The following is an 18,638-nucleotide window of genomic DNA, read 5'->3' on the forward strand; positions in this document are numbered from 1 at the left end:
AGTTGGGCTCAGGTGTTTGTGATGTGGGATGTTTTCCATACATTTATTTATTTGTGGAGACTCGCCACGATTTTAAAACTGATCGATTTTCCAAAAAGCTTCGTTGAATAAACATGAGCACGTACTGCACATTTAATAATAATTACTTACATTTATATGTTTAAATATCAAGGAGGCACAGGTGTTTTTATATCGCTGTATTTCTGAAGGAAGACTTGCATGTTATATGCCTGATAGCAGCGTGTGAGCGTACCAGCTCTGCTTCGTTTACAGCTGTTACTGGGGAAAAATCTATTTCTCGCGCTTTATGTCTATGCTTTAAAACATCTCCTGCTGGCAACATATTTTGTTTGTTATCAAAAAATATCTACTCTAGAGGGACTTGGCTGTTGTCATTGATTCTTTTTGGAAGTCTACCGGAAGTTAAGTTAGGTCCACAAAAGCGCACATGCGCAGTAACATTTGTTTATGTTGTTGCCTTTGAAACCGTCTATAAAAGGTAAATAATATTTTTCTTATAACAAAAATAACTAAACATTTAAATACAAATAAAGCAATACAGAAAAATATATAAAGTTAAAGTGTTACAGAGATTAAAGTGCAAAAGAACTATAAAGACACATAGGTATCACTTTACAATAAGACCTCATTAGTAAACCATTAACATTAACAATGAGAAATAGCTAGATTTGCTACAGAAGTTATTAATCCTGGTTAAAAAATACAAGTCTTAGTTCATGTTAGCTCATTAAATAACATAGTTGCTACTTTAGATTTTAACAACGTGTTATTAAATATTGGAATACCTTAAGCTTGAGCTTAAGCTTGAATTGCTATTGAAAATTGTTTAAATATGTTTTAGAAAGTAGTGCAGCTGCTTTATTTATGGGGTTTCCAGTGTAATGGCTGCATTTTCTGCAGTTTAGCGCCATCTGCTGTCAGAGAGTGAATGTGCTTTGATTCAGCATGTTTCTCACGTGTTCCCCTTGTGCTTCTCTTACGTGCTTGTCTACATCAGAGCGCACAGAGTCTTTCAAGCAGCATACAGCGGTGTTGTGCATTTTAACCAGTTGATGGGAACAGTATTCTTAAAATGTATTCCAAATTCTGTAATATATAATTATTCACGGTATTTAGAAGTGCCCATGATAACAATATTGTGCATATTCATTACCATGATATATCGCATTACTGAATACCGGCACAAGTCTAGCCTTAGGTTGTCCCCCTCTGGCCACTGGAGAATCTCACCCATCATTGGGTCATTAACTTATGCTCACTGGTTATTTCTCCATTCAATTTAGGCATTATTTATCATAAAGACTTTTCTAAAATTTGGCAAAATTAAGCGTTTTCTTGTGTTTGGGAGAGGAGCACATGAGAACCATAACAACAAAAGCAATTATCTAAATGTACTACACATGATTACCATACAAACATGCCAAAAGCCTAAGGAGCAAAAACATCAATCAATAGTCAACATAAAGTGTATGTATGTGTGTGTGTGTATGTTTTCATTTTGTCACTTGCATTGTGCATATTCTTATTGTGGACATCCTTTATCCACACGTGTGCACTTGTTTTCCATCTTGGTGGAAACGCTGCTGTCCATAATCTCTGAAATGTTTTGATCTCTCATTGTTTCTATTTTCTATTGTTCATTCTTTTAAATTTGAAAAAGTCCTTCTAGAAGAAGTAGTCGCTGGTGTTGTTGCAGTCCGTGCCATTCCATCAGGGCCATCCATCCCATTGTGGTCTCAGGGTTTCTAGGTCTTTTAGGCCTGGAGATATAGATCTTGCAGGACTGGAAAGCTCTGATTTTTATTTTTTTTTTCTGATGATCACTCTATTCTTTTTCTTGAGAGAATCCCTTGGATTCACTGGTTCTGCAGGCCTTCTTGTTTCTTGCCCTTCAAACGACCAGATCATCTTTCTCCAGGAGGTTACACATTTCAAACAAACATGTCATTGCATTCATATCAGCATCTGCTTGTGACTGAAATACAGTCCTGTTATCATGCAGTGCTGTCTCTGGCAAGGTGTGATTGGCTTCTTCCTTATTTCCTTTCAACAGTGCCAACTTGGTTTCTGAACTGCCTACTTTCTTTAGCAAATCACGATAGCCTATCTTATATATCATATCTTTCTTTTGTGTAAAAATTGACACTGTCTCACCTTGTGTCCCATCCTTCCACATTCAAAACAAACAACTTCATGATCGTTCCTACTTCTCTCCAAACAATGCCTTGCTATATGTCCATCTTTGTAATATACCTGCCTACAATTGTCATTTGTATATTGTCATTCACTGTCTACATATTTGTATTTTTTATTCTTTTATTATGTGTTTTATGTTCTGTCGCTGTCATTCTGTTGTACTGCGGAGCTTCTGTCACGAAAACAAATTCCTCGTATGTGTAAATATACCTGGCAATAAAGCTCATTCTGATTCTGATTCTGATTCCTTTCCACGTGCATGACAGACAAAGCTTTGATGGATCTCTCATTGTCTTGACAATGTCTAGCAATGTGACCAGCTTTTCCACATGCATAACAAAGAGTAACACCTTCAGAATTTACTCTTGCAAATCACCTTTGTCTATGATGGAAACCATTTGATAATCTAGAACATTCTCTCCTGCCAAAGACAGCAACTGGATGTCAAGATTCTGCAGCTTTCATTTGAATTTTTGCAGTGAAATATTTTGGAAATGATTTGCTTGTGTGGTTTGTTTACATTCACATGCAAACCAATGGCTTCTTGCATGTGTGAACTATTTTGTTTAGGTTTTGTTTAGTTGCATTTGGCATACCACTGTAAGAGCTAAACATTTCCCACAACCTGGACGCAATTGCCATAGGATGTTCTCCAGGTTGCATTGTCACCTCAGTTATCTTTCTCAAGTTAACCAAATCAGCCCCAACAACTCTTAAGTCTGCTGTCTGCTCTTTTGTCACAGACTTCCTGTGAGAGGGCACTAGTAAATGCACAAGGAATCCAGATTGTAAGGAATCTAAAAGCATCTGTGTCTGATACACTATAAACATCCACTACAAACAAGCAGTCTCCAGTTTCGACAAGAGCTCTACAGGGTACTAAGAAAAACAGCTGTCTAGCAGCTTGGCCATTTTCAGTTCTTTGTTCAAGAACCGTCTCATTTCTATTTCCATTTCCAGTCTTTTTGTTCGCACTGGTGCTGTTGGGTACCTGACAGAATCATCTAAGGAATTATGTTGAAGACTAAAGTCTTCCTTGCAGTTCTTTTCGTAGCATTCAGAAATGGATTGGGCATGTTCCAACAGTGTAATTGTTACTTCATACAAACATCAAAATGTTTCAGAATTTGAAATGTCTTTATAATTTCTTTCTTTAAATCTGTTCCTTCAAGATGATCTCTTCAGCCTTACCATCTCTTAATGATATGACATAGTCACTGACTTGAGAATTTAGCAACTTGTTTTCAGTTTTCATTTCCTCTAATCTTTTCTTAGTAACCTTTGAAGTGTTTGAAGTGCATTAGGAACTTCTCCCTTTTTGTTTAAAGGCATTTTGGGAATTTTTTTTAAATTGAAACAGCCCACTCATGGGGTCATCCGCCTTCTCTATCTATAGCATTAAATTATGAAGTTAACTGAGATTAAATATTAATGTATCGACCTTGCCCTACTAGCTAATATGTATATTGTATAAATTTCTGTTTTAAACAAATGAAATGCAATCAAAATAAAACATTTAATTATCACAAATCTTTCTCCTCTGTTCTTGAACGGTTTTGTAATGCTAAATATTTTACATTTGGCAAACACATATGCCCAGTGTTCCTCGATACAAAGCGAATTAATATTTGATATGTTTGTCCTTTTATAGAACTGCTTCCTAGAATGTGCGTATCAGTACGATGACGATGGCTACCAGTCCTATTGTACTATCTGCTGTGGAGGGAGGGAAGTGCTCATGTGTGGAAACAGTAACTGTTGCAGGTAAGACAGGCGGTCGGCAGTGAGTTATGATGTAATATTTCCATTTTCTACTTCAGTCCTGCATTGACTCCTCCATTCTATTTTTGGTGCCCTTCAGGTGTTTCTGTGTGGAATGTGTGGATCTGTTGGTGGGCCCCGGCGCGGCGCAGGCAGCTATTAAAGAAGACCCGTGGAACTGCTATATGTGTGGGACAAAGCATCAGTGCGGTCTGCTGGAGCGCCGGATGGATTGGCCTTGTAGACTGCAGCGCTTCTTTGGCAACAATCATGACCAGGATTTTGTAAGTAGCGTCAGAGTCCCTTTAAAGCAAGTCATTTACCATCTTTGAAACGCCACTCGGTCAGCTATTTCAGTCATGCAACTACAGCTCCAGCTCCTGCATCTCTTTGAACGGGTAAACAGTAAACTCTCCAAAACCTACGATTAAATTTCATATTTGAAATCAACAATGAAATTTGTCAACAACTGTCTCATAAATGTTGTTTCTTGTGCTCAAATTGCAGACAAAAAAAAGTCACACTTGATTTTAGTCAGTGTAAAGCCCCGTTAACACCAAGAACGATAACTATAAAGATAACTATAAAGATAACGATTTTAGAGTCCACATCAGTGAACGATATCGTCTGTTTATTCTGAGTGCACGTGTGTGTGCCGCTTTAAATCCTCGAGCTCGTTACAGCAGGATGGATTCTGATTGGATGTCAATGTTTATATCGTTCATCAGATGGAAAAAAATCATTCTGAAAATGATTCAAACGATACCGTTTCTCTATGCCTTTATCGTTATACCGTATTTTCCGGACTATAAGTTGCACTTTTTTTCATAGTTTGGCTGGTCCTGTGACTTATTGTCAGGTACGACTTATCAAAATTAATTTGACATGAACCGAGAAAAATGAACCAAGAGAAAAACATTACCATCTACAGCCGTGAGAGGGCTGAAGTGCTCCTGTAGACTAAGTGCTCCTGTAGACTACACTGAAGACATAGAGCGCCCTCTTGCGGCTGTAGACGGTAATGTTTTCTCTTGGTTCTAAATAAATGCGACTTATAGTCCAGTGCGACTTATATATGTTTTTTTCCTCATCATGTCGTATTTTTGCACTGATGCGACTTATACTCAGGTGCGACTTATAGTCCGAAAAATACGGTAGTTGTAGTGTGAAATCTGCTATTCTTTAATATTGAGAACTATTTTTAGAACTATATTTTGATCATTATCTTTATAGTTATATATATAGTTGCTTGGTGTGAACGGGCCTTAAGACTACTATACATAACCATTCAGATAAATAATAAAATAATTCAATTAATTGTATGTTTTGAAAGAAGTCTCTGCATTTATTTGATGAAATATAGTTAAAACAGCAACATTGTGAAATTGTATTACATTTTACAATAACTCTACTGTTTTCATATATTTTCAAGTGTAATTTATTCCTGTGAAGGCAAATCTGAATTTTCAACAGTCATCACTCCAGTCTTCAGTTTCATGTGACCCTTCAGAAATTATTCTAAAATGTTGATTTTGTGTTCAGGAAACATTTCTTATTATTATCAGTGTTGAAAGCAATGCATGAAAACAATGCATTCTTGCCAAATAGCAGTATGTATTTAACAAATCAGTAGTGTAAATTACATTTTTACCACTTAAGTACATAGCCTACACATTTCAAATCTTCTCTTCCTTCCTGTGGGACGTTCTGAAGCTTGTCTGAGTGAACAGTAGTCAAGACTTCTGCCAATATCAGGCCATTTTCGATTTGTGATTGCCAGGCCTGGAAAAGTCATGGAAATACCTGTAGTGAATATAAACTCTTCTATTTATATTCAGCTCTAGAAATGACATTGGCTGTAAATGACTCCTTTAAAGTTAAGTCTCTATAAAATGATTTTCGAAAAGCCCTATCCAGTAATCAGAAATGATTGGTGAGGAAAGGTGTGGAAACCAGTAGAGATCATTTTGGAATCACGCTGTGAAATCATTTCGAAGCACTGCAATATGTCTAAAGATTACAAACCCAGAGAAAGGGTTTAGAGAGTTTTATTATGTAATTATATGACTCCCAGACCATGTGAAAGAGCAGCTTGGATAACGGCCAGTGTGCTGAAGAGCAGCCAGAGAGTATTACAGTCTCAGTGCTTTGTGTGTTGAGTACACATCTTAACATCGTGGAGTTTTAGCTTACACACTCCACTCTTTAAATGGATTACAGGACAGGTTAAGTGAGCGTTTGCTATTGTTAGCGTTATTGAACACTAAGACTTTTAACAAAGACCACGGATAAGCAGCCACATTTAATCACAAGAAAAGGGTTAATGAAACTATTCGGGGATACTGCGTTTATCGTACAAGCGCTTAACAATAATTCCTTGTTACTGGAATGTTTTAACGTAAAGGCCTCTTTGTTAGTATGTACAGAAAGGTGCTCTTTCATTACCAGAGCAGTATGATTTAAAGGCCTCTCTCTCTCAGTCTGTCTTGTCCATCTCTTGTCCTCCTCCCTTCTTCACTCGGTCTTCTTTCTTCTCTTTCAGGCACCACCAAAGCTCTACCCTCCGGTTTTGGCAGAGAAGAGGAAACCCATTCGTGTGCTGTCACTTTTTGATGGGATCGCAACAGGTTAGTGAAGAATGTCCGCCCTTCCTTTCATCCTCTCAGCAGAAAATAGTGCTGATCACATTACACTCATCCCGGCTTTTAAAGTGCACTTAGCTTAACTTTTATACTGGCCGCCCGTCGATACTGCTGTACTGCTCACGCACTAATGTGTGATTTTACTATGAGGATTAACTGCAAGCGCAGTTTCGACCCTCTAGATGGTCCACGTTGGTCATTAAAGCCTAATTATTATGTGGCGTATGCATATTTACGGGACAAGAGAATGATTTATCTGATCATTAAATACTCTGTGAAGCTTTCCCTGTAATATCATTTTAAATCCAACAAAAATAGATGCTGAGTTGCGGTCACATTTGAATTCCAGTCGCATTAGGGCAAAAGACTTCCCCATGCAGATTTCGCAATGGCTTCAAGTTGATTGTCGGGTTGAAAGTGTCAGTGAACATTCTTGGCGAGGAAAACTACGTGGGCATTTTGCTAACATGAACGAGCTTCTAAACCAAGCGTGATTTTTGCGCACCATAAGCATGTTCGAAGCAAGGACGTCTATTATAACTGAAGAAAAGCATCCGTCTGCATTCATGACCACCTCGAAGAATGGGATTTGAAATATGCCATCCTTGTTCATGGGCCTCAGTTCTGCAGCCGGGTTGTTTTGAGCCAATCACATGAGCCGTAAATGCCATGGGACTAATCACTCTTGCATGCTACAATGAAACTGTCCACTAATTAGAACACACACACACAAAAACAAGTTAGTTGTAGATTGTGATGGTGTTTGTGATTATGCCAGGGCTGCTGGTTCTGAAGGAGCTGGGTATCCAGGTGGAGCGTTACGTGGCCTCAGAAGTGTGCGAGGACTCCATCACTGTGGGTCTCGTTCGGCACCAGGGCCGCATCATGTACGTGGGTGATGTTAGAAACGTCTCCCGGAGAAACGTAAGCATCATCCTTCACCTTCACTTACTGGTGAAGTTATGAAAATAAAACCCTTATGATAATATGATAATAATATATTGTAATGATCAATTGTATCTGATACATTTTCAAATTGTTTGTCACAAAACAACATCTCAGGAAAATGTTATGGGGTTTCGAATCAAAATATGACTTTTTGTTATTAAGCAGGACAACGATTTCATACATGACCCCTGTAGAGGACACCAGGACGCACAGAGCAAGTGAATAGGGAAAGAAATGATATATCAGTATTCCTGTGGAATATTAGCTATTATTATGAAAATCTTGCCAATTATTACTCCCATTTTTACACTTCTTTACATGTCGCCACGAAAACATTAATATGCAAATTAGATACAGTGTATCGAAACATTTAATATATATTGGGGAAACCCATTTATGGCCATTTTACACACATATTGCATAAAGCAGGATGGTCTTTGAAATCATTCTGTTATATATTTCATAACAAATAATAATTGATTGGTGATTTACAAAAATTCCACTGTTTTTGCCTTTTCATGTCTTTGTAAGTCATTGTGTCCTTTATAGAGGCCGTAGCATTTGAAATAAACAACATATAATTTTTCAAAAATGTTATTTTTAATTTTTTTTCTTATGCTCTAAACAATGTGATGAATAATAAAAAAAAAACTGCATTCTCAAAACTTTTTCTTATAGTCAGGAGGATATAGGCGGGGTGCACATAGTTTTTTCAGCCTGGTTCTCATAAGAGAACCTGGAGATTTGGTTTGGTCCTCACACTGCATATAGCGTGACCCATTAAATATAACTATAAAAAATGAATTAATAATAGGTATGATATTATTGCACTTTATTTATTTAGTAAAAAAAAAAAAAGTAAATAAACTAAATAATAGTGTGTGTGATAATATTTTTAAAATAAAAGGCTGTCCTAGTATTAAATACAAATACATTCACTTTATTGTAAACTTAAAAATAAAATGCTAATATTTACTACTACTTTCTTTGTTTGCTTCTTTAAGAAGAATCGCTTTATGTAATCCCCAATTTCAAGTTGCTTTGGATTAAAAGAGTCTAAAAATAAATAAATAAAAGCAGGCTTTTATTTTGGCGGGTCGCCAGCAAGTAAGTAAACGCGCTTCTGGATTTAGCGCTACTGCTGATTAAAGAGCGTCAGTGAATGAATGTCACAGTTTTGTATTGTGGCATAGCCTAGATTTATGTTTTCAGGTTGAAAATAAAACTTATATAGTATAGTTTTTGATCTAAAATGGTAATTGTGTATCAACATCTTTCAACCAGCTCGGTACGCAAATGTGCTGTCAGAACATATTTATTTAACGATATTTATATAACGATATTTATATATCATATTTTATATAATTTTTTATTTTGGTTGCGCATGCGGACCTGAGGACCACTTATGTGCACCCCTGTATATAGGTCCATACTTGACTACGCCCACAACACTTCATATTGATCAATTTTTATGTAGTTTTTTTCTCTTTTTCTAATCTTTGTCTAATGTGATTGATCCACAGATCCAGGAATGGGGTCCTTTTGATCTCGTCATCGGTGGAAGCCCATGCAATGACTTGTCCATAGTGAATCCAGCAAGAAAAGGTCTCTTCGGTAGGAGTTTATTCAGCTGTGTGTCTAGCCTTAGTCTTTTCAATAGTATGTGACTATTGGCTCGTTTCCACTGAGGGGTACGGTACAGTACAGTTCAGTACAGCAAGATTCGGTACGGGTAACCCTGATCAGGCTTGCGTTTCCACTGCCCTTACTTGGTAGGCATTGTGTGTGACGGAAATTAGCGATCGACGATGAACAATGACAATAAGCACAACTGTTAAATTTAAGTTTTAATGAACAATAATAGCCATTATAAAAGTATAAGTATAAGGTATAAGAGGCTTATATAAGAGCAAATAAAGACACAAGCAAACTGCCAAGTCAGCAATGTACTACAGTAAAGTTCAAATTAAATATATAAAGTTAAACATAACTTTGTGCTCAACTAAAATGATATGATCAGGAACAAGTAATAGATTTATGAGACCACGAATGCCTGTTAAATATAGCCAACCCAAAACAAACTGTATCTCATGTTTAATCACTACAGAGACATCAAGAGAAGAACTAGCCCGAGCTAAGGCTGCTCTTATTTGCAATCTCTTCGCGGGATTGCAAATAAAACCCCTGTCATTATTTAGAAAATGACAGGGGTTTTTGGGTGATGACGTTCCACAAGTCCACAAGAACAGACAAGAATGCACATCGAGAAAGGCTATTGTCTGTGTGAAAATATACAATTCTAAAATACACAATTATGTTTGTTTGTGTTTGCGCGCTTTGAAGTTAATAAGCCGAACACTCACAGCGGAGCAGAACGAGTGAGGTCTTCTGTACTCTTTGGTGAAGGAGAAGATTTATCCCCTTGTATCACATTAAAGTGATGATTCTGTTCAACCAATCAAAGTTCTGCTGTGAGTTTAGCTCCACCCTTTTGGTACCCTTTGCTGTGCTAGGGACCCCAACGGAAGGGTACCAAAAAAGTGGTACGTACGGTACACTATTTTGGTACCATTCACAACTTCTGACAGTTGAAATGGAAATAATTGCGTACCATACTGTACTGTACCGAACCGTACCACTCAGTGGAAACAAGCCATATAAGGATTAGAGTTTATACTTTCAAAAAACTTTCAAAAGTTTGGGGTCTGTACGATTTTTTATATATTTTTTTTTTCTTTTTTAAGAAATTAAAATGTTTTACAAATTCAGGAAGGACATATTAAATTGATCTAAAGTCATAATATCAACTTTTATAATGTAACGGAATATTTCTATAAAAGAAATGCTGTTCTTTTTTTCCATCAGAGACTCCTTAAATTTTTTTATCATATTTCAAATAAAAACAATAAGCATCACAACCGTTATCAACATTGATAAAAATAAGACTGAGTTGTTTCTTTAGTATCAAATCAGCATATTAGAATGATTTCTGAAGTACTGCCTGCTGAAAAGTCAGTTTTGTCATCACAGGAATAGATTACATGTTAATATATATTCAAACAGGAAACAATTACTTTAAATAATAATATGTTATGTAATTTGACAATATTACTGTCAATTGACCATATTTATCAAATAAATAGCCTTTATTACCACCCCTCAAACTTTTGAACGATGGTGTATATATTCATAACACAGCTTACACATTTGTCCGTTTTAATGATGATTGTCATATTGAGTCTCCGTAGTGTTTTTCAATCTTGTTTTTTTTGTCTCTCAGAGGGCACGGGTCGACTCTTCTTCGAGTTTTACCGGCTTTTACATGAGGCCCGACCTAAAGAGGGAGATCACAGGCCGTTCTTCTGGCTCTTTGAGAATGTGGTGGCCATGGGCGTCAGCGACAAGAGGGACATCTCTCGCTTTTTAGAGGTGTGCGACTGACCATTTAAACGCCACCATTAAGCTGCGCTGAATATGTTTAGACTGTCAGTGGGGCTTTAATATAAACCAGTGGGTTTTGCTGCCACCTAGTGGTGAAATGACCTTCTGGGTAGAAACAAATTAACCCTTCATATGCTTGCTAGGGTCAACATCACACATTTTTATGATAAAGTTTATGATTAAAGATTTATTGGTTTATGTATCACAGTGCAACCCAGTGATGATTGATGCCAAGGAGGTGTCTGCTGCCCACAGAGCTCGCTACTTTTGGGGAAACCTGCCTGGCATGAACAGGTTAGTTAGACGTGGACTCTTCATTCATTTCTTTATTTAATCTCTCACTTTATCATTTTAATGCCATATCTCCTTCTCCTCTCAGACCTTTGGCTGCCATGTGCAATGATAAACTGGACCTTCAAGACTGTTTGGAGCATGGCAGGACAGCTAAGGTGCTTCTTAAACCAACCCCTCGATCGATTTCTGGGTAAAGCTTTGTAAAGCAACACAAATAGCAGTTGTTTTTCGCATCTTTTACAGTTTGATAAAGTGCGGACCATCACCACTCGGTCTAATTCTATAAAGCAAGGCAAAGACCAGCACTTCCCTGTCTTCATGAATGACAAAGAGGACATCCTGTGGTGCACTGAGATGGAGAGGTATGATGAAATGCCTTTTAAAAACTTCTAAGCTGTAAGCCCAAATGTAAATGTAAAATGTCACACTGACATTTGTTCAACAGAGAGATCTTGAGGACCTGCTGCAGTGAACAGTGAGTTTTATCTCATATTGATTGAATCAGCAGTCATCTACTGGCTGACTAAAATCATATCCTATGCAGTAGATCAGAATATGACTACATAATGAAACATGTCTTATGTAATCCATTGAGAGACATTGACAGAAGCATTTATATGGCTTGAAATGGCCTGACAAAAGCAATTTTCTTCCTTTTTTGGTATATTTGAACCAGTCTTGATTATATTTGTATTTATGACTGGTATTAAAATCCTTTTTGGAGATTCAACCACAAGTAGTCAGTCAAGACAGAAAAAGCTAGTCGACACGTTGCTTCATTTACTTGAATTTGATGTACTAAAATAGCTAAAACTGAACTTATAATTAAAATAGATAAAAACAGTTTTGTTCAAATAAAATAAAAACAATAAAATGACCAAAACACACAATAAAAATATCAACATTTTAATGAAAATAAAAATGAAAACAAAAAATATAAAAATAAAAACTAATTCAAATATTAATAAAAAATGTAATAATATCCTAATGATACAAAACAACACCACACACACACACACACATACACATATATATGTATATATACAAACTTTTCCCAATTTTTCTGACAGAAATCATTTTCTTTTAAAGCCACATATAAGTAGTGAAGTATAAAACCCTTGTTTTATTACAGTATATGGTTGAGAGGTGATATCAGTTCAGATATCAGTACGGATCAGCAATTATACAACACATGCAATGTAGCCACGTGTATCTGACCTTCAAATGGGGTTTAAATGATTGGAATACAAAATGTTTTGTACCCCATCTACACCAGCATGTAGCGCTGACCACTTGTGATCAACCACTTGACATTATTATAGGGTTATGCCGGTATCCAATTTTCCTGTTGCGATTAAATGCTCATGCTTTTATCACGGTAAACGGTATTATCACGGTATTGAAATTTAGTTTTAAAAAGTGCTCAAAATATAGTAAGACCCATAGGTATCACTTTATAATCTCATTAGTTAACGATTAACATTCACCATAGCTACATTTGCTACCGAAGTTATTACTCTTTGTAAAAAAAAATAAGTTCATGTTAGCTCATTAAATAATACAGTTGCAACATTTTAACAACGTGTTATTAAATATTGGAATACCTAAGATGAATGAATGTTCAGAAGAATTTGTCATTGGCTGTTTATGTTAACTAATGAATTACCTAATGTTAAAAATGAAGCCCTGATGTAAAGTGTGAATTAACAGTAAAAAATCTAAACCTTTTCAAACTACATCCATGGTACGTCCAGATTAAAATAACCTAAATATGTTTCAGAAAGTAGTCCAGCTGCTTTATTTTTGGGGTTTCCAGTGTAAGGACATTTTCTGCAGTTTAGCTCCATCTGCTGTCAGAGAGTGAATGTGCTTTCATTCAGCGAGTCCCTCACGTGTTCCTCCATGTGCTTCTCATGTGTGCTTGTTTACATCAGAAAGGCACACACTCTTTCAAGCAGCAAAAGGGCTTTTAGTTGGACAACACTTTGTTTTATGTCCCTGAGCACAATATGGGTTATAAAAATGTTTGGCCCAGTTTCCAGTTTTTAGTGGTTAACCACTATCAGTTTATATTGTATATTATATTATATAAATTATATTTGTGTAAACTGTGATATTTTTTCCCAAGATTCTTTGATGAATAAAAGAATAGCATTTATCTGAAATATATCGAAAGTGATAGCAAATATATATATATATATATATATATATATATATATATATATATATATATATATATATATATATATATCAGGGCTGGTAAGCGATTACAATTTTTAATCTAATTAATTACATGATGTTGTGATTAATTAATCTAATTAATTGCTCAACAAATTTGGAGAAATTACTCTGAAAAGATAATTTAAAGTCATTGTCATGCAAAGCATCAAACAGAGATTAAAAAAGGAGGTTCAGCAAGAAATATTTTGTTTGGTAAAACATATATATTATTACATATAGCCTACTCTTTTGGGCCATGTGAGTAAATGATGACATAATTGTCATTTTTGGTTGGGTGAACTATAACTTTAATAATTTATTTTCTTAATTTTATTATTATTACTATGAAAATATGAAATAATTTCTTTAATGAAATGATACTCTACATAATAAACTAAAACTGGCAGTAGGTCGTGGTAAATGTCTTAATGATTAAGTCATCGAGTCATTTATGCAATTCGTTGAATTCGTTCAAATGGTTGATTCATTCAGGAGTGAAGTAAATGGTTCTTTATGAATGGTTCATTGAGGCTTGTTCGACTTGAAATGAGTCATCATCATCAGACCGATCGGTGTGTGACATCTAAGAACCGCAAGAGCTTAGAGAGCAGACGACTCTTGTGTTTTTGATCACTCTCGCGGTACTTTGATGTCATACACCGATCGGTCGGTGCAGCGCCACTTCAAAGACAACACCAGTATGGCCAATGGTTCAAGTTATCTTCTGGTTGGCAAAATTGAGCAAAACAGACAACATTGTGTCTAAAATAACACAATATTAACTTCATAATGAACTGTTGTATAAAATGAGTATCACATTTACACTTGTGTGATATTTCTAAACTATGTGATGTAAATATTAAATACAATCTCAAACGGGCATTTTGCCCCATATCTTGAATTTTAGGGATATTCTCTAGGCTTCATCATGCAGTAAGTTGTTGCCCTGCCTCATATTATTCATCAAGCGACTGAATGAAATGGTAGATGATCCACACAGGTCTGGGGCGGGACAAGTGCGTTAAATACGTTAATAATTTTAACGCGTTATTTTTCTCCATAATTAATTAATCTAATTAACGCATTAAATTACCAGCCCTAATGTATATATGTATATATATATATATATATATATATATATATATATATATATATATATATGTATATGTATATGTATATGTATATATATATATATATATATATATATATATATATATATATATATATTTGCTATCACTTTCGAATGAATTTAATATACTTAAATTCATCCTGTATGATATTCTGTATCTATAAAACAAAAATGGCAATAAATCTGTCTATTTATATTACAAGAGTGAATATATTTGAGCTAAATTTCTGCCCATTTCACCTCTTATCAGGGTGTTCGGCTTCCCTGTCCATTACACAGACGTGTCAAACATGAGTCGTCTGGCCAGGCAGAGGCTGCTGGGAAGGTCTTGGAGCGTCCCGGTCATCCGTCACTTGTTTGCACCACTCAAAGAGTATTTCGCCTGCGTCTGAACTCAAATCCAGTACAGATGGGAAAAAAAAATTGCAACCGATGTTATACCAAGAGCTTTGAAACCAAGCTCTCGTATGTTATCTGCAAGTTTGACATCAGAAAAATTGTTGTTGTTTTTTTTCTTCTGGTTTGGAATGATTGACTCTGTTTAATTCTATTTAATTTTTTTATTATTATTAATTTTACTTTTTAGCAGTGTTATCCAGTATTTTAATTGATTTATGTGTGCAAGCTATACTTGAGACAAGGCCTCCTTTTAAGGCACTGAGAGACGATGTAACAATTCAAGGCAGAAACGAGAAATTCAATGAGACGCAAAACGCATTTAGTTCGCCCAAGCATTTCGATTCCTTGAGTTTTTCATCTGTCGGGTCGCCGAGCGATCTAATTCTCATGGTGCACATCTTTCCTCCAGCGTCTGAGCCTTGGTAAGAGCGGGGAAAAAAAGTCTAAGTTTCTCTTAGTGTCAGGGGAGCTCTGTCTTAACCAATCCAAAACACCAGATCACAAATACCTCTTTGTTTACAGTTTCTATACACAACTGAAGGTGATAAAGGTACTACTGTAATAGGTGACAATATGGTGCTTCAAGGGGGTGAAAAACATTGCAACTCATGTGGTGCTACTACTCGAAACAAGATCGTGGGGGTCACGTTTTGTACCGTCGCCAGGAAAACCGACTGAAACCTTAAAAAAAGAAAAAAAAAGAAAAAGAATCCAGGTCAAGCCAGGTCTGCCACATCTCATTTTATATCTTTTACAGCTTTCTTTTTTACAATATCCTCTGGTGCTCTTTTCAAAAAAAAAAAAAAAGAAAGAAAAAAAACCACACGCCTCAGCCTTTCAATCTTTGAGGTCAGCTTCCTTCAGTATGCATGAAACCAGCCACATGGGCGGTGATGTTTTTATCATCCATACCTTGAAATCAAACGGCTGTGGTGAGCTAGGTTTTTCTAGTGTCACCCAGGCCAGAATCATTACTGTACAACTCTTAGCGCGCGTGGCGGCCGCAGGAAGGATGGCGTCGCTCGATCAGCCTCCGACTGCGGCGTCCGTAGGCTATTCTCAGTCAGGTGCAAACTTTAAAGGTGCGGCTTCACAATGCTCTTCTACCTTTTAATAGCAATTTTTTTTGTGCTGTGTTACCAACAGTATCGAGCACTTTTGTATATGTATACATTATTTCTTTGATATGTTTTTTTTTTTATCTTTCTTCTCGATTCTTATGAATGGTTTTGTTGTTGTTGTTGTTGTTTTTTTTTGGGGGGGGGGAGGGGTTGGGGGATTTTTAATGATGTGAATTTCTTGCCGTTATATAAGGTAATACTTTGTTGTGTACAGTAGGGCTGTGCCAATAGATGTGAACGATTGAGCTAGGATAGAATAAATCCGTCTGTGGTGCCGGTGGTGAAGGGGCCCAATTCGAATAGCACCCCTCTCGTGTTTCCATGTGCTACGGAGTCGCTTTATCATAACTCGCTTCGAGAAATAGTGTCTGCTCACGGTTCGTACTGCTATATAATCCCAAAGTGAGTGTGTTTGTGAAATATCTCTGTAGGAAAAGTAGTCGGATGGGGTTTACTACGTCTGGTCCCTAGCGTAGATCTGAAAACATTATTATGTTTGCCAATGGTGGATGTTGACCATGTCAATAATTTTAATTATCACGCGAGCTACGTAGGCTAAATTTGTGAATCTGGTTAGAAACGGGCTCTAATGAAATCCTTATTAGGCTCTTCTTTTTTTTAAAAAAGGCATTGCACTGCTTACATACCTTTACATTTATCATGTTCAGCAAAGTTTTTTTGCTTCTTATTTTCCCAGTTTGATTGATGCCCAGATTGTTTTCTTTTTGTACATTTTGTACATAGAATTTGTCTGTTGCTTTTTTTGAATGGCGTATGAGATGTACAAATGTAATTCTTTGCTAATATATATCATAGAAATCAAAACAGCGCTCAAATCGCAAGAGGGGTGTAATTTACAAAATGGAAAGAGGCTAATTGACATAAGCTATAAAGCAGCAGGGTGTCTTTTGTAATTCATATTTATGTATGTCGAACAGAGGATAAAACTAAAGAATGAGTTCGCGAAGTGATTTTAACAGTCCCATCTTTACTGCACAGCCCTACATACAAAAGTGTGTTTCGATTTGCTTTTTAATACTTTTTTAAGTACTTAAGGGATTGTAGGAGTTTCCTAAGGTGCTAAACATTTTATCTAATTGAGAAAAAATATATTATTTGGAAAATAAATAAACTTGTCTTGATAATGACTGTTTTTTATGTTTTATTTTTTTGCTGATTGTTTCTTGTAGTATTGGAGAAGCACTATTATTTTACTCTCTCGTATAAAGATATTAACAAAGGCATTTTAACTTTGTACTTGAAAAAAATAATGATGAGTGATGAAAGATTCTTATATTGTTTTAGAATAGACATTGCTGTAGTCGGTGCTTATCTGTGGGATCATGTACTTATAATGGGAAATAAAAAAAAAATAATGTAATAAATTTTGCTGTTAACATGTACTTGCTTAATATCCAGGCAGAATTGCTTCTAAGTCCTACATTCCATGCCATATATCCAGCCCTCCATCTTCTTCTTTTTTTGTATTTTTTATTTCTTCTCTGTTTGATCCATTTAAGTTGCTTTATTTGAGTATATATATATATGCATAGCATACACACACATTTGGCTGTAACAGCTTCTTGTTTGCTCTCCTAACAGGTTTTCTGTATTTCTCAGTGACACTGTTGATATTTGTGACCTCTGTTGTGTCATATAAACTTTTGCAATCAGCTCATACAGCAAATGTAGCAATCATTTGCCACCTCTCCCCCTTTCTTTCGTTATGTGCCCAGAACGAAGAAAAAAGGCTCCTTATGTACTTGTGCTGGAGAACACTTGAATAAATGTTTTTTTCCTTCTTTTTTTGTGAAATAGTTGTTTGTTTTCTTTGCAAGTATTTACCATAAAATTTTATATTCATTAGATGATTGATTGTATATTATTATTAGTTAAATAAAAATTTAAATTCTACAAATTTATACATTTAATCCAATATTTCAGGATAATATTCTGAAAGGAACACATACTATATATATATATATATATATATATATATATATATATATATATATATATATATATATATATATATATATATATATATATATATATATATATATATATATATATATATTATATAGTGTGTGTATGTTTATTTTATTAATTATAATATGAGTATTTTAGTATATTCTAGATTATACTATATATATTCTAGATAGTTTTTTTTATAATATTGCCTTTCATATATGTGTATATTATATGTCTTATCTAAATTATATATACAGTGCCTATACAAAGTCTTCATACCTTTTCATTTTTATCACATTTTGTTATGTTGAATTATTGTGTTAAACTGCTTTAAATTACTTTTTCCCCCACATAAATCTACACCCCACTCACCATAATGACAAAGCAAAAAACGGATTTATCACAATTTAGCAAATTTATTAAAAGGGAAGCGTTTAAAAAATGACATTGCACAAGACTTCACATCCTTTGCCTTGACACTTAAAATATAGATCA

At 35.4% G+C, this 18,638-nt stretch overlaps 1 protein-coding gene across 6 annotated transcripts in view; it reads left to right on the forward strand.

The window, feature by feature from the left end:
• LOC127933288 (DNA (cytosine-5)-methyltransferase 3A-like) overlaps positions 1-17,974 on the forward strand; it is a 59,150-nt gene extending 41,176 nt beyond the window's left edge. For 5 of the 6 annotated variants that reach the window (XM_052530146.1, XM_052530145.1, XM_052530148.1 and 2 more), the window contains 10 exons: positions 3,869-3,981; positions 4,079-4,262; positions 6,521-6,605; positions 7,399-7,544; positions 9,092-9,182; positions 10,849-10,997; positions 11,218-11,303; positions 11,389-11,458; positions 11,547-11,665; positions 14,903-17,974. In XM_052530146.1, coding sequence (XP_052386106.1) covers positions 3,869-3,981; positions 4,079-4,262; positions 6,521-6,605; positions 7,399-7,544; positions 9,092-9,182; positions 10,849-10,997; positions 11,218-11,303; positions 11,389-11,458; positions 11,547-11,665; positions 14,903-15,044 — 1,185 coding nt within the window. In that variant the 3' untranslated portion in view covers positions 15,045-17,974. The remainder of the gene's footprint in view (positions 1-3,868; positions 3,982-4,078; positions 4,263-6,520; positions 6,606-7,398; positions 7,545-9,091; positions 9,183-10,848; positions 10,998-11,217; positions 11,304-11,388; positions 11,459-11,546; positions 11,666-14,902) is intronic. The other variant, XM_052530147.1, reaches the window with a different exon arrangement.
• Positions 17,975-18,638: the final 664 nt, after the last annotated feature.

The sequence above is a fragment of the Carassius gibelio genome, chromosome A17 (assembly GCF_023724105.1).
Source record: "Carassius gibelio isolate Cgi1373 ecotype wild population from Czech Republic chromosome A17, carGib1.2-hapl.c, whole genome shotgun sequence".
NCBI lineage: Eukaryota > Metazoa > Chordata > Actinopteri > Cypriniformes > Cyprinidae > Carassius > Carassius gibelio.